This window comes from Salmo salar, chromosome 12 (genome assembly GCF_965601325.2).
Source record: "Salmo salar chromosome 12, fSalSal1, whole genome shotgun sequence".
Classification (NCBI taxonomy): Eukaryota; Metazoa; Chordata; class Actinopteri; order Salmoniformes; family Salmonidae; genus Salmo; species Salmo salar.
Window position 1 is genome coordinate 87,064,971 of NC_138302.1, and position 24,355 is coordinate 87,089,325.

The 24,355-nt window shown below is 46.0% G+C and overlaps 1 protein-coding gene across 10 annotated transcripts in view; it reads right to left on the reverse strand.

Annotated features, from left to right (window-relative positions):
• LOC106565726 (band 4.1-like protein 1) overlaps window positions 1-24,355 on the reverse strand; it is a 203,585-nt gene that overhangs the window by 95,205 nt on the left and 84,025 nt on the right. For all 10 annotated transcript variants that reach the window (XM_045691843.2, XM_082959380.1, XM_082959378.1 and 7 more), the window contains 2 exons: window positions 6,198-6,334; window positions 5,824-5,991 (listed from right to left, as the gene is read on the reverse strand). In XM_045691843.2, the coding sequence (XP_045547799.1) occupies window positions 5,824-5,991; window positions 6,198-6,317 (288 nt within the window). In that variant the 5' untranslated portion in view covers window positions 6,318-6,334. The remainder of the gene's footprint in view (window positions 1-5,823; window positions 5,992-6,197; window positions 6,335-24,355) is intronic.

A 24,355-nucleotide genomic window follows, 5' to 3' on the forward strand; every position in this document is an offset into this window, starting at 1 on the left:
GGCTGTATCACCGCCTGGTACGGCAACTGCACAGCCCTCAACTGCAAGGCTCTCCAGAGGGTGGTGAGGTCTGCACAATCCATCACCGGGGGCAAACTACCTGCCCTCCAGGACACCTGTAGCACCCGATGTCACAGGAAGGCCAAAAAGATCATCAAGGACAACAACCACCCGAGCCACTGCCTGTTCACCCCGCTATCATCCAGAAGGCGAGGTCAGTACAGGTGCATCAAAGCTGGGACCGAGAGACTGAAAAACAGGTTCTATCTCAAGGCCATAAGACTGTTATACAGCCATCACTAACATAGAGAGGCTGCTGCCAACATAGACTCAAATCTCTGGCCACTTAAATAAACAGACTTAATAAAGGTATCACTAGTCACTTTAAATAACGACACTTTAATAATGTTTACATATCCTACATTACTCATCTCATATGCATACACTGTATTCTACACCATCTACTGCATCTTGCCTATGCCGCACTCCATCGCTCATCCATATATTTATATGTACATATTCTTATTCATCCCTTTACATGTGTGTGTATTTGTGTGTATAAGGTAGTTGTTGTGAATTTGTTAGATTACTTGCTAGATTTTACTGCATAGTCGGAACTAGAAGCACAAGCATTTCGCTACACTCGCATTAACATCTGAAAACCATGTGTGTGATAATAAAATGTAATTTGATTTTTACTATAACATTTTTAAAGTCAAGTAGAACAAAAACACTAGAAATATAAATAAAAAAAGAGCACGTGTAACGGCTGTCTTTGGAGAGAGTAGGCGCAGCGTGGTTAGTGCTCATCATGAATTTATTAAAGATAGAACACTTTAAACCAAAAAACCGACAGCCAAACAGTTCTGTCAGGTGCAAAACACTAAACCGAAATGAACTACCCACAAACCCCAAAGAAAAACAGGCTGCCTAAGTATGACTCCCAATCAGCGACAACGATGTACAGCTGTCCCTGATTGAGAGCCATACCAGGCCAAAACAAAGAAATACAAAGCATAGAAAAAAGGACATAGAATTCCCACCCAAATCATACCCTGACCAAACCTAAATAGAGACATAAAAAAAGCTCTCTCAGGTCAGGGCGTGACAGCACAAGAATGGAAGTCGGCTATATTGTATACAGGGTCAAGAACATATTACAATGTGTAGGGATACTGGAGTGGTAGGGTTAGATATGTATAGGGGTAAGGTGACTAGGCATCAGAATACATGATAAACAGAGTAGCAGCCGTGTATACTGTATAATAATTGCATGTGAGTTTGTGTGTTTAGAGTTAGTCTGAATGTGTGTGCGCGTTGTGTGTGGGTTGGTTCTTCTATCCTTGTGGGGACCTAAGGATAGTTAAACAAGGAAAATTCTCCGTTGTGGGGACATTTCCCACATCCCCATGAAGACAAAGGCTATTTTAAGCTTAGGGGTTAGATTTAGGGTTAGGGTTACAATTAGCGTTAGAATTAGGTTTAGGCTAAGGGGTTAGAGGTTAGGAGTTAGGTTTAGGGTTATGGGTTACGGTTTAGGTGAAGGAAAAATAGGATTTTGAATGGATATACATTTTAGGTCACCACGAGGATAGAAGAACATAATGTGTGTGTGTGTGTGTTGGAGTGTCAGTGTGTGGTGAGTGTGCATAAATAAAAATACAATCGAACGGTCAATGCAGATAGCCCGTGTAGCCATTTTGTTAGCAATTCTTGTGGCTTGAGGATAGAAGCTGTTCAGGAGCCTGTTGGTGTCAGACTTGATGCTCTGGTACTACTTGTTATGTGAAAGCAGAGAGAACCGTCTTTGTCTTGGGTGACTAGTCTTTAACCTTTTTAGCATGAGAGCAACTTTAAAAAAATGTAACATGTTGCAAGCTACTCATTTTTTTTCTAGCTTTCAAATAGGCACATTCTTCTCTTCTCCTCTCCCCTGCAACTCTCAAAGTAGTGGTCTATATTTTCTGTCAATATACCTGGTAAAATAATGGTTCATAAACAACCCTCTAATTCTGCGATTTTCTCCCTCCAAATGATGTTCTATATTTTCCAAAATTATGTTCTCAGTTTAATATTTCCTGATTTAGATTTTTGGGGGGTTTCATTCTTAAAATTACAATTGTTCATAGAGAAACAAAGACATTGGATGTTCTGAGTCCATGTCAATGCTTAAACCACATCCGAACTGTTTTTTAATTAGGTCTGAAAGAAAATGAACACATTTTTATATTTGAGTGTAATTCTCCTTTAATTGCCATCTAGCGAGTGAGGAATGTGCTGTCTAATGTGCCGGTCTAGCAATGGCTCTGTACTGCTGAAGCTCATTTCATGGCAAAGTTTGCATACGGCAAAGTTTGCATACAGCAAATAATAGATTCAAATGATATATTTACTCATATATACTTCTGCCAGGTAATCCTACTTTGCAGTTAACGTTTAATTGAGAAGGTTTTGGGGAAAGTACTTCTGTCAACCCACAAGATGGTTATCACATCAACTGGCTACACACGGAGTGCTAGACAGATGCACGCACCACACAGACAGGGTCCCAAGTTTGGTGACGAGCTTGGAGGGGACTTTGGTGAACAGCATTCTCACATAGGTTTTTGTCTTATCTAGGTGTGTGAGGGCAGTGTGGAGTGCAATTGATGATGTGTCTGGGATTATGTGTGTCATAACCAGCCTTTCAAAGCACTTCATGATTACAGATGTGAGTGCTACAGGGTGCTAGTCATTGTGGAAGGTAGCCTTAGAGCTCTTGGGAACATGAATGATGGTGGTCATCTTGAGAAATGTGGGGATTACAGACTCTGACAAGGAGAGGTTGAAAATGAATGTGAATATGCCTGCCGGCTGTTCTGCGCATGCTCTGAGAACGCGCCCTGGAATACCGTTCAGCCCGTGGCCTTACGAGTGTTGACCTGATTAAAAACCTTACCTCAAGTTGGCCTCGGAGAGCGAGATCACCCAGTCCCCTGCGTCAGAGGGGGCCCTCATGCACGGCTCTGTGTTGTTTTTGTCAAAGTGTGCATAAAATGCATTGAGTTCGTCGGGGCAGATCATTGCTGGGTCTTCCTTTGTAATCCGTAATGGACTGTAATCCCTGCCACATGCGGCGGGCAGCGGAGCCTGTAATAGGATTCCACCTTGTTCCTATATTGTCATTTGGCTTGTTTGATGGTTCTTATTGTGCTTGTTTGTGTCCTCAGCCGTAGCCTTGGGGTTGGCTGCGATAGCCCTGTGTGCGGTAGCCCTGTCCTTAGGCTTAGCACCAACCTCTGTGTAAATCCAGGGCTTTTGATTGGGGAAGCAGTGATCCTTCACTGTGGGGACAATGATGGCAATGTATTTCCTAATGAAGCCAGTGACGGAGGTGGTTAGCTCATCAATGCTATCGGCGGAGTCCCTGAACATATTCCAGTCAGCGCTAGGAAAGCAGTCTTGTAGCATAACCTCCGATTCAGAGGTCCATTTCGGAGTAACGGAGCACGTCATGGGTACTTCCTGTTTGAGCTTTTGCTTGTAGACAGGAAGCAGGAGTATATAGTCATGATCTAATTTGCAGAAGGGGGGATGAGAGATGGCCTTGTGTGCTTGCTTGTGGATAGCGTAACAGTGGTCTAGGACTTTATCACCCCTAGTGGCGAAGGAGATGTGTTGATGTGTTGGGCATTATGTGACTTAATGATGGGGAATTAAAATCATTGGCAACAAGGAAAGCAGCCTCCGGGTGCATGATTTCCTGCTTGTTTATAGCCTCGTACAGTTCGTTAAGTGCCATCTTGTTATTTTTCTTGTCTTGAGATGGAATATATACAGCAGTCACGATAACAGAAACTCTCTCGGGAGGTAGATGAGTTGGCATTTGACCATCAGGTATTCCAAGACGGGTGAAAAATGGGTCGAGACTTCCACTGTGCTAGTCAGCACACCATTGCCTTGAATCCTTTGAGTTGGATAGCCATGGGGGGGTTTCTTGTCCGAATGTTATGTTTCAGATAAGCAGAGAATATTGCAGTTACCAGAGTCTCATTGATAGCCAATCCGGGATCGACGTTAATCCATTTTATTATCAAAAGACTGTACGTTGGCCAATAGAATTGAGAGAAGAGGTGGCCGGTTTTCCCTTCGCCTTAATCTCGACAGGCCTCCCCCTCTCCTGCCTCTCTGGCGTTTCCTCTTAGATACAAGACCATGGTGCTTGCCTACGGAGCTGTGAGGGGAACGGCACCTCCGTACCTTCACGCTCTGATCAGTCCCTACACCCAAAGAAGGGCACTGCGTTCATCCACCTCTGGCCTGCTCGCCTCCCTACCTCTGCGGAAGCACAGTTCCCGCTCAGCCCAGTCAAAACTGTTCGCTGCTCTGGCACCCCAATGGTGGAACAAGCTCCCTCACGACGCCAGGACAGCGGAGTCAATCACCACCTTCCGGAGACACCTGAAACCCCACCTCTTTAAGGAATACCTGGGATAGGATTAAGTAATCCTTCTAACCCTACCCCCCCTCCCCAAAAAGATGTAGATGTAGTATTGTAAAGTGGTTGTTCCACTGGATATCATAAGGTGAATGCACCAATTTGTAAGTCGCTCTGGATAAGATAAGTAAATGTAGATAGCCCAAAAACTGGGTCGGGAATTAGACAATGAGCCTAGGGCAATAAATTCAAAGTTGAAGCCGGAATTGAGATCAGTAACTGCCATTCTCATTTTAAAAAGTACTGGTCGATCATAAGAAATTATAGTGTCACATGTTGTGCAAAAAAGTTAAGATAAACGTCAAACGAATCACAAAATAGCAAAGTTGGGTATACACTCCCAACAAGGAGTACTATAGACACACACACACAAAAGGTTTAATTTATATTTTGTTTGTCCATTCTGTGAGACATTCAAGTTGTGATTTTGCATGCAAATGGAACATCCATAATGCTGGAATTGCCCATATCTAGCTATATTTAGGAGGGGCTCTGGAAGAGGAGCGTGGCACAGCCTGCCAGGATAGCACAGATAGGCCAGGGAGAGGAGACTTACATCCACCATCCCAAACACACAGGGAGGGACAGACATACAGGCAGAGACTTACTCCTTGTTATGCATCACAAAACAGTCCCTGAAGCATGGTGATACAGCCATACAGTATATGCATTACTAGCTGCCATTAGAAGACACAAGACAGCAACAGTATAGTGCTCTTGCCAATAAATACAGGTTTCTCCATCTCTAAGAGTTCACACATCACTCCTTCAACAAAGGGTGCTTCTCTTGACCCATTTTCTAACTGAATACAGTGAGCATTCCCTACCATCATGAAGCAGTGCCTACCACCATGAAGCATTCCCTACCATCATGAAGACGGGTCCTGTTTGGTGATGGTGCTGTGATACCAGGCATTGTAAGCGGGTGAGCCTGCTTTTTCTCCCATATATTCTCTGTGTCACTTAATCTAATGACTGGAATTTGTGTCTGTGGCAGAGAATGTGTAACCTTGCATTGGCCTTTCCCTGTGGAGAGCTTCACAGTGGAGCTGCTACACCAGGCACACCGTTACACCACGCATGACGCACTCTCTTTCATCTGCTTTATAACGGCCTTATCTGCACTCAGCAGCTTCATAACACACAGTAAACACAAAAAAGGCACAATGTTCCAAAGTAAAGAAACTAGTTGCATCTGCTGGTAGAGCCACAAGGACAAAATAATACAATTAGAGGAACATTTCTCACTGTTATATTGTTTGACTGGTTCATTCAAACCCATTCTGGATGTAACCTCCAACATGGTTCTGTTCAGGGATGAAATTCTTCCTTTTATCCATGCTTACCTCAATCCCTGCCTCATAGTCAGAGGTGTCCAGTAGGGTGACCTTGAAGGGAACAGTCTTTGGCCGTTTGGAAGTCTTCTGGGGGGACTTGGGGGTCTTGCTTGGGGTGGTCTTTTCTGACACGTCGTCTATTTCCCTGTGGTCGTCGATCAGTTTGTAGTCCTGGTCCTTTACATAGGGACATTCATAGTCACAGGTAAAATTCATAGTCACAGGTGAAATTGACAATAAATTAATGTCTATTATAATTACGGCCACTAAACACGTGAAAATATCTGTCAATGGTTGATGTAGGACGAGATTGTATGTGATCTAACCAGGAAAAACACAAGGCCCTAATTGTGGTATAGATTGAACTTCCTGTGCTCTCCTACCTGTTTGGCCATCTTTGCATCGAAAGCCGAGTCCTGCATGCCTGTTGCTGCCCCCTTCTGCCAGGAGGACTCTTCGGCTGCCTCCTTCACCTGTGACTCAGAGCCAAGCTCTGTTGGCATAGCAACCTCTCTTTAACCTGGGAGGAAATAACACAAAAAAAAAGATTTAGTCTAATTCTTAGTCTTATCAATATGAAAGTAAAGTGGCCTGCATGATACAAAAAGAGAGTTTGCTAAACAGTAGGTGGTGCCAAGATGGTGCCAATACCAACTAGGTACTCCTCAGGCAGCAGTGATGGCAAGGCATGACATAGCAACATTACATTTCAAAATGGCATATGTTAATGTGATTCATCTCTTGTGGTAGCAGTTATTCCCTTGCCTCCAGAGCCATATACAGCAATCACAGAGTGTGTGACAGATAACCAGTACTGCATGTGGTAGCAGTGACAGAACCCCAACCTCATTCAATAAGAAACTACTGCCAGGAGCACAGCATCACTGTTAGTTCTGCTTCCTGTGATGACTGGCCGCTGAAAACCGCCTTGTCGTCAAGGACATTCAATTTATTTCAGGAATCTCTCAAATCAGACAATCCATATTTTATTTAAGCAAGCAGCACTTCAGCAGTTGAGACGATAATCACAGAAATGGTCCTGTAATTAATTTAGCTGCAGGCAAGATCATGGACTGAATATTATTAGCTATGATAGTCACTGGTAATTTCAACAGCATTATAATTCTGAGCATGTAGAATTGAACAGTGAGAAATCCTCACCATAGAGTAATAGTGGTAATTACCCAATCATAATGAGTAAATCATAATCATAAAATAATAATAATATGAAGTAAATGTAAGTCACATAGAATTACATATAGAATTGATAAGATTCGATCCATTCGGAAAGTATTCAGACCCCTTGACTTTTTCTACATTTTGCTGTTACAGTCTTATTCAAAATGTATTCAATTGTATTTTTTCCTCATCAATCTACACTTAATACCCTATAATGACAAAGCAAAAACAGGTTTTTAGACATTTTTGAAATATATAAAAAATAAAAAACAGAAATATTTTATTTACGTAGGTATTCAGACCCTTTGCTATAAGATTTGAAATTGAGCTCAGGTGCATCCTGTTGCCGTTGATCATCCTTGAGACCTTCTACAACTTCATTGGAGTCCACCTGTAGTAAATTCAATTGATTGGACATGATTTTGAAGGCACACACTTGTCTGTATAAGGCCCCACAGTTGAGAGTGCATGTCAGAGCAAAAACCAAGCCATGAGGTCAAAGGAATTGTCCTTAGAGCTCAGAGACAGGATTGTGTCGAGGCACAGATCTGGGGAAGGGTAACAAAACATTTCTGCAGCATTGAAAGTCCCCAAGAACACAGTGGCCTCCATAATTCTTAAATGGAAGAAGTTTGAAACCACCAAGACTCTTTCTAGAGATGGCCGCCCAGCCAAATTGAGCAATCGGGGGAGAAATGCTGTTTTTCAGCGGCAGACACTGGGAGACTAGTCAGGATTGAGGGAAAGATGAACAGAGAAAAGTACAGCGAGAACCTTGATGAAAACCTACTCCAGAGCCCTCAGGACCTCAGACTGGGGCAAAGGTTCACCTTCCAACATGACAATGACCCTAAGCACACAGCCAAGACAATGCAGGAGTGGCTTTGGGACAAGTCTCTGAATGTCCTTGAGTGGCCCAGCCAGAGCCCGGACTTGAACCAGATCGAACATTTCTGGAGAAACCTGAAAATAGCTGTGCAGCGACGCTCTCCATCCAACCTGACAGAGTTTGAGAGGATCTGCAGAGAAGAATGGGAGAAACTCCCCAAATGCAGGTTTTCCAAGCTTGTAAAGTCATACCCAAGAAGACTCGAGGCTGTAATCGCTGTCAAAGGTGCTCAACAAAGTACTGAGTAAAATGTCTGAATACTTGATATTTCATGTTTTTACTTTTAATACATTTTCAATAATGTCTAAAAACCTGTTTTTGTTTTGTCATTATGGGGTATCGTTTGTAGATTGATGAGGGAAAAAAACAATTTAATCAATTTTAGAATAAGTCTGTTACGTAACAATATGTGGAAAAAGTCAAGGGGTCTGAATACTTTCCAAATGCACTGTATCTATAGTCATACAGTTGCATAGTTGTTATTTGGGATGCCAGGTTGTGGCTGTTTAAATTAATCCAGGAAGGTGAGGGGGTGGATGGCAACGCCCATTATACCAAATCGTCTTCCCCCATAACTACAGTCTGTTAGGGTATACACATTTAGACAGGCATCTGACACAGGGACGCATTTTCCTCTGACACTCTATTAAGTAAAAGATTACCCATCCACGATGGCAGTATCCCCAATCGAGCTGACCCTGCTGGGGCCACCATAAGCCAATCTGATGCCAGTTATATTCAGTGTCACACACAACTTGTTTCTAATCCAATCTCCATCTGACCCCTGCGGTCCTGCTGCCCTCACGGCACAAATCCCATCACTATAATGCACTGTGGGTAAGGTACTGTAGGCTGAGCGGGTGGGCTGCTGTCAACATCCCCAGTGGACAGAGACTGAAACATGACCACTTCTCTCAGGGTCAGAGGGACAGACAGAGGCTGAAGGTTTAAGATTGTGACATACAGTCCATGCAGCAGTGTGCTTAAAGTAGAATGAAGAGACAACCGTGAAAGGCAATACTCCTCTGTGCCATCACTTACAATCACATGGAATTGACAGGCATTAATTCCCCTCCTGTGGGACAAATTGGCAGTGTGTGTGACTGTGAGTGGTGTGTGACTGCTCTGCACCGGGGGCTAATTGTCCCTGGCTGTCTGATCCAGCTGAGTCTCTGGGCTACGCTGCTAAATCAATTTCCCCTCTGTGGCTGAATCACGGAAATGACTGCAAAGAAACCCTCCCTCATTCAGACGGAAAAGCACACCCCCACACACACACACACACACACACACACACACACCCACACACACACACACACACACACACACACACACACACACACACACACACACACACACACACACACACACACACACACACACACACACACGTCGGTGCAGCCGTAACTTCCTATGTGGATACTGTTCCAATGTAAACAGTCGTGTGTGTCTTTAACATCATCTATCTATCTCCACCTCACTGTCAATTCTCAGAATCTCAGTGTTACTGGGGAATCTCACAAATCAAACAACGTGGGTCTCCGTCTTTCCTCCATGTGGTACATCTCATACGTTTCTTCAATTCAGACACATGCCGACATCTCCTCTGAACATCCCTATGTGGTAAATGACATGAGGGATTCATCTATAGCTGTGGTTGGGTTGAGAGAACCATGTGAATGTGTGTACATTGGCTTTGGAGTTGTTCACATGCACCTGACAACAAAGACACCAGTTTGAAAGCCCCGCACCAACCTAGCTCCCATCTTCGCCTCAGCCAGAATATCTGCCTGGCTGCTCAAACAGCCACTGTTAGTTCCATCCCACATACAGCATTAACAAGCACCCAACCACTCCATGTTAATTCCCATCCACTAACGTATGACAACCACCCCTAGCCTCTTGGCCAGATCAATACCTAGCTGTGTATTGGCCCTCCCTCTCTCCCTCTCTCCCTCACACGCCCCTCGTGATTTAAGGAGCTATGCAATCCAATATGGCACTGCTTTACTCTGATTGGGTAAGAGTTACAGTATGTTGAACACACACACACACACACACACACACACACACACACACACACACACACACACACACACACACACACACACACACACACACATCCTTAATGCATTGTCATCGCCAACCGACTCATTCCTCAAGTCTAATTGGGTCTCCTATCCGGAGACCTTTTATGGATTCAGATAAATTACTAAATTAACACTGGCTGATGTCACAGAGGGAAGTGGAGGAGCCCTCAGAACACATTGGTGCACATTAATTTCCTGACACACCCATTAGCCATATAACAGCCCTGTCTGTCCCTGACTTGGACACATGCAGCACCAGGACCTCTGCAGGGGAGAACGCCTGTTCATCTACCCCCACAAGCAGCACACTGACATGTTTATTTATTATTTGTATTTTTTATTTAACCAGGCAATTCAGTTAAGAACAAATTCTTATTTACAATGATGGCCTACCCCGGTCAAACCCTAACTCAGACGACGCTGGGCCAATTGTGTGCCGCCCTATGGGACTCCCAATCACGGCCTGTTGTGATACAGCCTTGAATCGAACCAGGGTCTGTAGTGATGCCTCTAGCACTGAGATGCAGTGCCTTAGACCGCTGCACCAGTCGGGAGCCCGTGTGTTCCTATACAATACTGTATGTAGGCTATATTTGTCTCTCACCAGCAATTTAATGGTTTGATGTACAGTGTCTTGTAATTATTCATTAAAAAGAGAAGCACATTCTTACATATTACCCAATAGAGTATTTAAGGGATTCAGCATGCTGTCATAATTGTGTATTGGGGCCCTTTCTTTCTCTCTTTACACAGGAGAGAGAGAGCAAGAGAGAGATAGAGAGAGAGAGGCTCAGTTCAGAGATTCAGTTGCCATGGTAACACGATTTCTCCTCCGGCGCAGCGTATGTGACGGCGCTGTCCATTGAGTGGAGACAAGAGATGGAGGAAGAAAGAAGGATGGGAGGCCAGCGGAAGAGGGTGGAGGTATCAAGAGGAAGGATGAAAACAAGAAATTAGGAAAGAGGGAGAAAGCTGACTTAAAAGATAGGTAGGGGAAATAGAGATTAGTCTACGACAGAAAGGAATGCCAAACATTAGTGTTATTCTGCTCTGTCAGGACCACACAGCTCCCTTACCAGGGGGACCAACAATCTGCTTTGTCTAGACGCCAGGCTGACAACAGGACTTGGGCCTAGCCTTGGGCCTAGCCACACACACAGTACATCCCTCCCACTGAGGACCAACCGCTGGGACTCATTCACTGGCACTGATAACCTGCTCCACTATTTCATCTCTTTCCTGACCAAGAGAGAACCTGCCAAGACACAGTTATCTGCAGTGGGAGGGCTGTTACAATACAAGTGGCTGGCCAATTCTCCCCTCAAATCCCATTGAAAATCCATTGTTCTCAGTGGTAGTCAATGAATAATCCCCTATGTCCATTTCCATGCTGTAGCTGCATGGTGTAGAGGAGGAACTGGTTTAGAAATGAGGGAATAAATTATAATTTCTCTCACGTGAACCCCTGACTCCTTAATTCTCTCGTTAGCATACGCAAGAACTGGGATGGTTAAAGCTAGCTTGCATGCTCTGCTATTTCAATGTCAGGTCCTTGCAATCAAGTGATATAATTATTTCTTTAAACCTTTATCGGCAGGCTGAGAAGAGGCGAGGAAGAGAGACGGGGAGCCAGAACACACAGTAATTGTATCACAGAGGCAGATCAAAAGATAAAGCAGCACTGCATAGAAAGAGAGAGAGACTGGAGGTACATCTGAAAGGAAGATACCTTATTCCCCATCTAATGTAGTACATTTGAGCTAGATGCCTGCTGTGTGTGTGATGTGATGGTCCAGGACAGAGAGAGACCTCCCATGCCAGGTCTCAGCTCCTCTCAGAGTCAGAGTATGTACTCTCTCATACACAGCCCTAGCTCTGCCTGGCCTGCCAACCTGTTAGTCTCAAAAAACCCGACCCTAGGCTACACAGTGACTACCCACAGGGCACGGACATCGTTTCAACATCTGGTTTAGATTGACATTTGGTTGAAATCAACAAAAAATGTCACCATGTCATTGGATGTAGGTAAAAAGATGGATGAAAGAAATATTCCCTTACGTTGATGATTTTGCAAATCCAATTCGTTTTCCACGTTGATTCAATGGCATCATATTGAAATGACGTGGAAACAACGTTGATTCAAACAGTTTTTGCCCAGTGGGAAGGGTCTGGTTTCAAGGATGGACTCTTTTGTCATCTACATACTACCTTAACTAAAACTTTGGTTTTGAGTTGTTACATTCTGGCATGTCTACCTTGTGATTTATTGAGAGAGTCCACAGATTTTTTCCCCCCCTCCTTATCGACATAGGCAGTGACACTTCATCTATGCCAAAACAGTCCATCAGTGAAACCAGATGCTAGTCAACTTAATTTAGAGGCATGACCACATTCATATTGATTTCTTGAAGAAGCTGTATAGCCTTAGGGCTCTCAACTGTAACTCACAGTAACTTTCTCTATCAACTGCAACTCACAGTAACTATCAACTGTAACTCACAGTAACTCTCTATCAACTGTAACTCACAGTAACTCTATCAACTGTAACTCACAGTAACTCTATCAACTGCAACTCACAGTAACTCTATCAACTGTAACTCACAGTAACTCTATCAACTATAACTCACAGTAACTCTCTATCAACTGTAACTCACAGTAACTTTCTCTATCAACTGCAACTCACAGTAACTCTATCAACTGTAACTCACAGTAACTCTCTATCAACTGTAACTCACAGTAACTCACAGTAACTCTATCAACTGCAACTCACAGTAACTCTATCAACTGTAACTCACAGTAACTCTATCAACTGCAACTAACAGTAACTCAATCAACTGTAACTCACAGTAACTTTATCAACTGTAACCCAGTAACTTTCTCTATCAACTGTAACTCACAGTAACTCTATCAACTGTAACTCACAGTAACTCTATCAACTGTAACTCACAGTAACTTTATCAACTGTAACCCAGTAACTTTCTCTATCAACTGTAACCCAGTAACTTTCTCTATCAACTGTAACTCACAGTAACTCACAGTAACTCTATCAACTGTAACTCACAGTAACTAACATTTCTCTGATCATCACACACACATACTACACAGTGCATTCTAACAAACCCATTTCAACACTGATGGAATGCATTCAAACACTGCCTGAGGCATTGTTCTGAGATACAAGGTGCTATTATGTGTGTTCTGAGCTGTTGTGCTTCCCCTGTTCCCCAGCCTCGAGCGCATTCCAACTCTTACACCTCTGTGGCCCTCGCCCTCTCTCCCATCAGTAAATACTCCCTGCAACTCCTCTGAGCTCCTGCTGATGGCTGCCGACAGAGGAAAGGGGGATACCTAGTCAGTTGTACAACTGAATGCATTCAACTGAAATGTGTCTCCACATTTAACCCCTCCTGAATCAGAGAGGTACGGGGGTTGCCTTAATCAACATCCACGTCACCGGTGCCCGGGGAACAGTGGGTTAACTGCCTTCCTCAGGGGCACAACGACTGCTTTTTTACCTTGTCAGCTCTGGGATTCGATCCACCAACCTTTCGGTTATTGGCCCAACACTCCTACCTGCCAGGCTACCTGCAGGCCTGGCTGCGGGCGATGTGGCCTCATCTCTTCCTCACTAAGGAGGGAGAACTACAGTGAATACTATATCTAAAGATCTGCCTCATTAATACACATTCCTAACTGCCTGAAACACCTGTACTCAAAGGGGAACAGTAGGGATAGTAGGCCAGAGCCACTCCCACTCACGTAGCGCAGTTGGCTTTAAACAGCCCCAATGATAACATACTCATCTGGCTCTCTGTTTGACTGGTTCAGTGAGACGTGTTAATGACACCCTATTGACTACACACACACACACACCACACACATACACACATACCAAATCAATGTGGCTCATAGGGGGAATATTAATACAAACAGCGACAAAAGTACATATTTCATCATTCATATTTCGTCCGTTGAATCGGTTCCAAACCAAGACTGCCGGTCTCACTGTAATTCACCATTAACATAAACACGTTTAGCTTCTCCAGGCCTCCAGCATACAAGCCACTGATGCACGCCTTTGGAACATCTACATTTTAAAAAGTCTAATAAATCAATTTAATATGAAAATTTATTTTAGTACGGTACACTACATATTACGCAGGGCAGAAAAACATAACAAACACTGACACTTATGAAATGCTTGTAATTATACTTCAGTATTCCATAGTAACATCTGACAAAAATATCTAAAGACACTGAAGCAGCAAACTTTGTGGAAATTAATATTTGTGTCATTCTCAAACTTTTGGCCACGACTGTACTTACTACGACTAAGATATGTGGTTTTCTCACCTAGCTATCTTAAGATGAATGCACTGTAATTCGCTCTTAGCCTGAGCCGTGATAATACGAACTGGCCATGACTGACCCAGCAGACTCGGACCAGCTTCGCAACGCTGTCTCCTCCCAAGGAGCCACAATTGAAAGACATGAGGAGTCACTGCAAAGTCTTATGGAGGGATAAATTCCACAGATTCCCAACTAGGCAGCAAGCCACAATCCCCCAGACTCTCAGCAATCCCGCCACTAGCGGCGCTTCTTCCCAGCCTACCCCGGTGCCCCGAGAACCTCGCTTACCTCCTCAGAGCGATATGCTGGAGATTCTAGAATCTGCCGGGTGTTTCTCTCCCAGTGCTCCCTCATCTTCGAGCAGCAGCCTTCTTCGTTCCCTCAGACCGCTTGAAGATAGCGTACTTGATAACGCTGATGTCCAGGAGTGCCCTTGCCTGGGCTACGGCGGTGTGGGATCAACAGTCCATTGTTTGCTTCAGTCTGGAGGAGTTTGAAGCGAAGGTACGAAAAGTGTTTGATTCTCCGTTGTCCAGGAGAGAGGCTGCTCGTTAGCTGCTCCAACTACGTCAAGACTCCAGTAGTGTGGCAGACTACGCGGTGGATTTTCGCACGTTGGCGGCTGAGAGTTCCTGTTGGCGGCTGAGAAGCCCTGTTCGACATGTTCCTTTACAGATTATCGGAGGTGATTTGAAGACGAGCTCGCAGCCCGGGAGCTGCCCATGGGCCTTGACTCCCTCATAGCCTTGACCATCCGGATAGATGGGCGGCTACGGGAACGTAGGAGGGAGAGGGGGTCTGTTCCCTGTCACCCTCACTCATCCTCGAATTCAACCTCCCCTCCGAGGAATACCTGAAATCCCTGAAGTCTGCATTTTCGAGAGAAGCCGGTGTCACCCGAGTTCCCTCTGAGATCCCCAGGGCTGTTGACTTGCCTCCTCCGGAGCCCATGGAACTGGGCAGGGCTAGATTTTCTCCTGCTGAGCGCTTACCCAGACTGAACACCAAGAGCTGTCTGTATTGTGGAGCTATGGGACGTTTCTTATCTACCTGCCCATTAAAAGACCAGGTTCATCAGTAAGTACGAGTGCACTTGTGAGTGTACGGGGAGTTTCCAATCTCTCACTACTCGTCACCCCCTCTATGCTACCCTGTTGTCGGGAGACCAGTCCAAATCCATCCGAGTGCTCAATGACTCTGGGGCTGACGAGAGCTTTATGGACACTACCCTGGTGTCGGAGCTGGGTATCTCCACTCAACCCCTTTCCATCCTGAAGGATGTCCGAGTACTGGATGGGCGCTCTATTGGCAGAGTCACCCACAATACAGTTCCTATCAACCTGCGAGTGTCAGGCAACCACAGTGAGGCTATGAAGTTTCTTCTCCTGGTGTCTCCTCATGTATCCATGGTTTTGGGGTTCTCATGGCTCCAGAGGCACAACCCCCTAACCGACTGGGCTACGGGTTCCATCATGGATTGGAGTCCATTTTGCCATGAACATTGTCTGAAGTCGGTGCAGCCTGCCCCGGGACGTCTCCCGGCGGGCTTGGGTAAAGCCTCGGATCTCTCCACCGTTCCCGTGGAGTACCAGGAATTACGGAAGGTTTTCAACTCTGCCAGCGCCAAATCTCTTCCTCCGCATCGGCCCAACGACTGTGTAATCGCCATTCTCCCGGGCACCGCACCACCTCGGAGGCGACTTTATTCCCTGTCTGGTCCGGAGACCAAAGCGATGGAAGGGTACACTCCCTTGCTGCAGGGATTATGCGCCCATCTGCCTCCTCCACCGACGCAGGGTTCTTTTTTTGTGGAGAAGAAGGACACGATCCTGCTTCCATGTATCGACTACCGGGGCCTTAATGACATTATGGTTAAAAAACGTTACCCGCTACAATACAATTGCTGGCTATGAAATCCAAGCCTCCTCTCATGACCCTGCTGTGAGCAATGAAACAATGCCAACATTGTTTCCTTCCAACACTGTTAGCCTGGTTAGTTCACAGCTCAGATTATCTCCACTTTTTAACAGAGGATATCTCCACAGAAAGGCGAGGGTCACAGAAATTGTGTTTTAACTGTGATTTAAATGTCCTACTCCCAACAATAAATGTGTTTATATGCTAATATATTGCATAATCCATGTCCTTGTGAAAGCCAATGTTGTGTGCCTACGAGGAGCTTTCCATACTGGGTCTAATATGAGCTAACACGCTCCACTAGTTGGGGAAGGGCATAGCGCCTCTCTCTCAGACCAGAGCTGCTGCTGTTGATACATGGTCACCTCCAAGATGGCTTTTCCCATTTCCTTTCAACCCTAGAAGATTTAGTGAGAGACATACATCAAGATGAAAATGGTGGGTGTCAGAAGCCTCACAGAACATTTCGTCTCCTCACTGGCCAGCTTGAGTTATAGAGACATGTGTTTACTGTATGTATCTCGGGGATCAAGACAGATGGGTCGATACACAGGAGTTATTGTGGGATTACTGATGCACCCTAGAGCATATCGGGTCAAGCATCAGAAACGGTTGACTGGGGAATTTAGTTAAGGGATCAATGTAGCATTGACACCATTCATCACAGCAACACAGCCTTAGCATATCAAAGGAAATTAGAGAGGACAGTGTTTTTCACTTGACCTTGTTTTAGTAAGATTACTTTTAAGTGGACAACACTTCTATTGATCAGGGTTGTTTTGTAAGGGGATGCATAAACAAAATAAAAAGATAAACTGTCAGATTTTTCTATGACAGTAATATAATTTTTTTTAAATAAGTGCAGAGAGATGGTGCAGCGGAACTCATTTAGCCTTGATCACCGGAATCGAAACGTTTTGTGCCAAAGTGAATGGGTAAACATTTGCATAAGTGCCCCATCAGAATGACGGTGCACTATGCTCAGATTGGGAAATCTGCAGCGCAGACACATGGGTCCATTGGGACGGTTGGTGTAAGAGTGCCATCTAGGCACAAACTGACTGACATCCTGCTGCTGCCCAGAGGCAGCTGACTCCTGCTAGTACCCCACGACCTGCTGCAACACACACACACACACACACACACACACACACACACACACACACACACACACACACACACACACACACACACACACACACACACACACACACACACTGTCACACTGTCTAGCAGAAACCTGGAGTGGGCATGCTGCATTTCTTGCTGTGTGTGGAGTAATAGAAATATCATAGAAGGAGAGGATAAATGGCTTGCTTGCTCAGTGGATGCTGCTGACCTAGAGCTCTCACTAGCTAGCCACAACAACACAAAGTCTCATCCCACTGGCGTACCACACACCCCTGCAGCCTCTGCAAGGCGAGGGGGGGGGGGGGGCACTTCTAACTACTTTTGAAGCACATGTTGTGGCCTAGAAACTAATATGTAACACTGTAAAGACATGTTTATTAGGAAAGCTAAAATGTTGATACGAATACCTGTCATTGAAATTGTAGTCTTGTACACTTCATTGTGTAAAAGCACTATTTTCCTATTAAGATGCATTACATAGAAAATTGTACACTGTCTCTTAAAAACATCAGGTTTGTGATGAAGATGTGCAAGAGATCTATCATAATTTTTTTTGCAATGATCATTGATCTCCTGAAGAAGCCCTCGAAATGATTGGATATGCTGGTAAAGTTACCAGATTGTTAGCTAGCTAGCCAATGAGGTAACAAGACTGTGAACAAATGGTTAAGGGCGCGGCGAGTAGTTTTAGAACAGCCCACGACATGGTTTTATGAATTTTTTATGAATGTAAAATAACTAAGTCTTCATCAGGTTTTGATTATTTGAATCAGCTGTGTAGTGCTGGGGCAAAAACCAAAATGTGCATCCAGGGGGGGCCCAAGGACCGAGTTTGGGAAACCCTGCACTAAAATGTTGCGCCAGTAATATGGGTTAGGGCCCGTTTCCAAAAAGCATCTTCAGGCTAAGTTCATCATTAGAACCTTTGTAGGAGCATTGTTAAATCTCCGAACTGTTTCCCAAAATTATCGTTATTAATGTTGCACTGTCTCACAGGGTGTCCCCCAGGGATCAGTATTGGGTCCACTCCTCTTCATCATATACAGTGCCTTCGGGAAAGTATTCAGACCCCTTGACTTTTTTCACATTTTGTAAGATTACAGCCTAATTTTCCTCATCAATCTAAACATAATACCCCATAATGAAAAAGCAAAAACATTTTTGCTAATTTATTAAAAATAAACAACTGAAATATTACATTTACATAAGTATTCAGACCCATTATTCAGTACTTTGTTGAAGCACCTTTGGCAGCGATTACAGCCTCGAGTCTTCTTGGGTATAACGCTACAAGCTTGGTACACCTGTATTGGGGAGTTTCTCCCATTCTTCTCTGGAGATCCTTTCAAGCTCTGTCAGGTTAGATGGGGAGCGTTGCAGCACAGCTATTTTCAGATCTCTTCAGAGATGTTCAATCGGGTTCAAGTCCAGGCTCTGGCTAGGTCACTCAAGGACATTCAGAGACTTCTCCCGAAGCCACTCCTGCGTTGTCTTGGCTGTGTGCTTAGGGTCATTGTCCGGTTGGAAGGTGAACCTTCACCCCAGTCTGAGGTCCTGAGCGCTCTGGAGCAGGTGTTCATAAAGGATCTCTCTATATTTTGCTCCGTTCATCTTTGCCTCAATCCTGACTAGTCTCCAAGTCCCTGTCACTAAAAAACATCCCCAAAGCATGATGCTGCCACCACCATGCTTCACCGTAGGGATAGTGCCAGATTTCTTCCAGACGTGACACTTCGCATTCAGGCCAAACAGTTCAATCTTGGTTTCATCAGACCAGAGAATCTTGTTTCTCATGGTCTGAGATCTTTTAGGTGCCTTTTGGCAAACTCCAAGCGGGCTGTTATGTACCTTTTACTGTGGAGTGGCTTCTGTCTGGCCACTCTACCTGTAATGGGTCCAGGTGTAGCTGGTGTAGAGAGTCAGGCGCAGGACTGCACATATGAGTAATCAAAGTATTTTACTCAAAATGTCAAATATACAAAGTAACAAAGACCCGCGCGAACACCGGGGCCTTGCTGCAGTGGCGGTGCCGGTCAGCGCCCTCTTTTTGCCGCCTCACAGCCCGTTGTAGGTGCACATGGGTGGCGTCCCAGGTCTCCTCCGAGCGCTTGAATCATTCGTCCATCGCAGGAGCTACGATCTGGCTCTGATGCCACGGTGCCAGAACCGGCTGATACCCCAGTACACACTGGGAAGGAGAGAGGTTAGTGGAGGAGTGGCGGAGTGGGTTTTGGGCCATCTCTGCCCAGGGGATGAACGCCGCCCACTCCCCGGCCGGTCCTGGCAACATGACAGCAGAAACCTACCCACATCCTGGTTTACTCTCTCCACCTGCCCGTTACTCTCAGGGTGAAAACCTGAGGTGAGGCTGACCGAGACACCCAGACATTCCATGAACGCTCTCCAGACCCTGGACGTGAACTGGGGACCTCGATCAAAAAATATGTCCTCAGGCACCCCGTAGTGCCGGAAGACATGAGTGAACAGGGCCTTTGCAGTCTGTAGGGCCATAGGGAGACAGGGCAAAGGGAGGAGACGGCAGGATCATGGTGTTGCCCTGTGAGGGAGGAAGAGCCGTTAGGAAGTCCACCGACAGGTGTGACCACGGCCGTTGTGGAACGGGTAGGGGTTGTAATTTCCCTCTGGGCAGGTGCCTGGGAGCCTTGCACTGGGCGCACACCGAGCAGGAGGAAACATAAACCCTCACGTCCTTGGCCTCACTTTCCACCGTAGTCGCACCGATGGAAACCCCCACACACCTCCCTGAGCACTCTCGTGACCACCCCTTGAGAGCCCTCTGTTGCCACAAAAAGTGGCTCAGTTGGTAGAGCATGGTGTTTGCAACATCAGCATGGTGTGTGCAACGCCAGGGTTGTGGGTTCGATTCCCATGGGGGGCCAGTACAAAAAAATAAAGAAATGCATGGGAAACGCAGGAAAATCAATAAGTAAGAGACTGATTCTCTCCTTGTGACCCTCCTGTGTAACCATGCTTAGTGGAGTGGTGGCCTCCCTAATCAGCCCTGACCCTAATGGTCGACTATCTAGGGCATGCACAGGGAAGGGCATATCCACAGGAACAAGGGGAATCCCTAAACTATGAGCAAATGAACGGTCAATAAAATTCCCAGCTGCGCCTGAATCTACTAGCGCCTTATGCTGGGAATGCGGGGAAAACTAAGGAAATGAAATAAACACATACATGTGAGCAACAGGGGGCTCTGGGTGAGCCTGGTGCCGACTCACCTGGTGTGACACGATAATGCCCTTCCTGCTACCTCGACTCCCTGAGGAACCCCCCCAGCACCAACCAGCAGTGTGCCCTCTGCGGCCACAGAGGGTGCAGGAAAGGGCCCCTCCTCCGGTCGCCCTAAGTGCAGCAGCTCCATGGGCATTGGAGTGGAGTTGCTGGGGGATGGAACTGACAGGTCCCGATCCGGACATCTGTGGGCAGTCAGCAGGTTGTCCAGCCGGATGGACATGTCCACCAGCTGGTCCAATGTGAGGGTGGTGTCTCGGCAGGCCAACTCCCGATGGACGTCCTTGCACAGACTGCACCTGTAGTGATCGATCAGGGCCCTGTCATTACATCCCACGCTGGCGGCCAGGGACCGGAAGTCCAAGGCGAAATCCTGCAAGCTCCTCGTCCCCTGCCTCAGGTGGAACAGACGTTCACCCGCCGCTCTACCCTCAGGCGGGTGGTCGAACACTGCCCTAAAGCGGCGGGTGAACTCTGCGTAATGATCCAACGCCGCATCTCCCTCACACAATACGGCGTTGTCCCACTCCAGGGCTTTGCCTGAGAGGCAGGAGACGAGGGCGGACACACTGTCACGCCCCGAAGGAGCCGGGTGGACGGTTGCCAGGTAGAGCTCCAGTTGTAGTAGAAAACCCTGGCATCCGGCAGCCATCCCATCATACTCCTTCGGGAGCGCGATTCGAATCCCGCTGGGACCAGGGGAAAGAGGGGTGGACAGTGGGACCTGTTGTAGTGGGCCTGGTGGAGGCGCTGAAAAACCTCCTCCTCTCTCCAAACGATCCATAGTCTGCAGCACGCGATCCATGGCAGTGCCCAGACGTTGCAACATGGTCGTGTGCTCCTGAACGCACTCCTCCACTGGAACAAGGAGGGTGTCTGCTCCTGCTGACTCCATTCTTCGGGTGAGTCATTCTGTAATGGGTCCTAGGTGTAGCTAGTCAGGCACAGGACTGCAGGTATGAGTAATCAAAGTACTTTTACTCAAAATGTCAAATATACAAAGTAACAAAGACACACACACCATGACAGATCGAAAATACAACAAGCAATCACTCGCAAAAAAGACAAAACAAATGGAAAATGAAAAGTGGATCGGCGGTGGCTAGAAGGCCGGTGACGTTGACCGCCGAACACCGCCCGAACAAGGAGAGGGACCGACTTCGGCGGAAGTCGTGACACTACCATAAAGGCCTGACCATCGGGTTCTTGGTCACCTCCCTGACCAAGGCCCTTCTCCCCCGATTGCTCAGTTTGGCCGGGTGGCCAGCTCTAGAAAGAGTCTTGATGGTTCCAAACTTCTTCCATTTAAGAATGATGGAGGCCACTGTGTTCTTCGGGACCTTCAATGATGCAGACATTTTTTGCTACCCTTCCTAGGATCTGTGCCTCGACACAATCCTGTCTCGGAGCTCTATGGACAATTCCTTCCACCTCATGGCTTGGATTAAACCTAAACTGTTACCCTAAACCGGGTTGATATCCTCTAACCAACCATACCCCTGAACCTTTACCCTAAATCGGGTTCATATCCTCTACCTAACCCTACCCCCTAAACCGTTACCCTAAACCGGGTCCATATCCTCTAGCCAATCCTACCCACTAAACCTAAACCATTACCCTAAACCGGGTTCATATCCTCTACCCAACCCTACCCCCTAAACCGTTACCCTAAACTGGGTTTATATCCTCAACCCAACCCAACCCTACCCCCTAAACCTAAACCATTACCCTAAACCGGGTTCATATCCTCTACCCAACACAACCCTACCCCCTAAACCTAAGCCGTTATCCTAAATCGGGTTCATATCCTCTACCCAACCCTACCCCCTAAACCTTTACCCTAAACCAGGTTTATATCCTCTACCCAACCCAACCCTACCGCCTAAACCTAAACCATTACCCTAAACCGGGTTCATATACTCTACCCAACCCTACCCCCTAAACCTTTACCCTAAACCGGGTTCATATCCTCTAGCCAATCCTACACCTAAACCATTAACCCTAAACCGGGTTCATATCCTCTACCCAACCCTACCCCCTAAACCTTTACCCTAAACCGGGTTCATATCCTCTAGCCAATCCTACACCTAAACCATTAACCCTAAACCGGGTTCATATCCTCTACCCAACCCTACCCCCTAAACCTTTACCCTAAACCGGGTTCATATCCTCTAGCCAATCCTACACCTAAACCATTAACCCTAAACCGGGTTCATATCCTCTACCCAACTCTAACCCCTAAACCATTGTCCTAAACCAGGTTCATATCCTCTACCCTACCCCCTAAATCTAAACTGAATTTCCTCTACCCCCTAAACCATTTATCTAAACCGGGTTCATATCCTCTACCCTACCCCTCCATCATCTTTTTATATGTCCTGTTTTGTCTGGTCCTTTGACTAAAATGTTACTTTGATTGATGCAATAGATTTTAATGATTTTATGTACTACACTTGCATTTATGTAGGCCTACTTTAGTTTAAGATGTCCTTGAGTACCCTGAAAGTAGTCTGCCAAATAACATGTATTATTATAACTTATTATTATAAAATGCTTGTAATTTAACGCCTGCATCAGACCACTTGTAGATTAGCTAAGTGCATCCTTAGAGGCTTTTTTGCCGTACTGTGTCACTTTATTCACTGAAGATCTCCGCTAAACATCACATGGTGTATCCATATCTCTGTGACCGCTGATAACTTCAGAACAAAGTTGACTACAAATACAAAGTTGCCCATGTCTTTGCAATTGATACAAACAAAGCGACGTACTGTATAAAAAGATGCTTCAAATGAATACCGAGATGACTGTATTAAAATATTAACAGTAGGCTATAAACATATTTCAATCATATTGAAATACATTTCATGTTCAATCAATCAATCAAGTTCTACATTTACATTTACATTTAAGTCATTTAGCAGACGCTCTTATCCAGAGCGACTTACAAAATGGTGCATTCACCTTATGATATCCAGTGGAACAACCACTTTACAATAGTGCATCTAAATATTTTAAGGGGGGGGGGGGGGTTAGAAGGATTACTTTATCCTATCCTAGGTATTCCTTAAAGAGGTGGGGTTTCTGGTGTCTCCGGAAGGTGGTGATTGACTCCGCTGTCCTGGCGTCGTGAGGGAGCTTGTTCCACCATTGGGGTGCCAGAGCAGCGAACAGTTTTGACTGGGCTGAGCGGGAACTGTGCTTCCTCAGAGGTAGGGGGGCCAGCAGGCCAGTGGTGGATGAACGCAGTGCCCTTGTTTGGGTGTAGGGCCTGATCAGAGCCTGAAGGTATGGAGGTGCCGTTCCCTTCACAGCTCCGTAGGCAATCACCATGGTCTTGTAGCGGATGCGAGCTTCAACTGGAAGCCAGTGGAGAGAGCGGAGGAGCGGGGTGACGTGAGAGAACTTGGGAAGGTTGAACACCAGACGGGCTGCGGCGTTCTGGATGAGTTGTAGGGGTTTAATGGCACAGGCAGGGAGCCCAGCCAACAGCGAGTTGCAGTAATCCAGACGGGAGATGACAAGTGCCTGGATTAGGACCTGCGCCGCTTCCTGTGTGAGGCAGGGTAGTACTCTGCGAATGTTGTGGAGCATGAACCTACAGGATCGGGTCACCGCCTTGATGTTAGTGGAGAACGACAGGGTGTTGTCCAGGATCACGCCAAGGTTCTTAGCACTCTGGGAGGAGGACACAAGGGAGTTGTCAACCGTGATGGCGAGATCATGG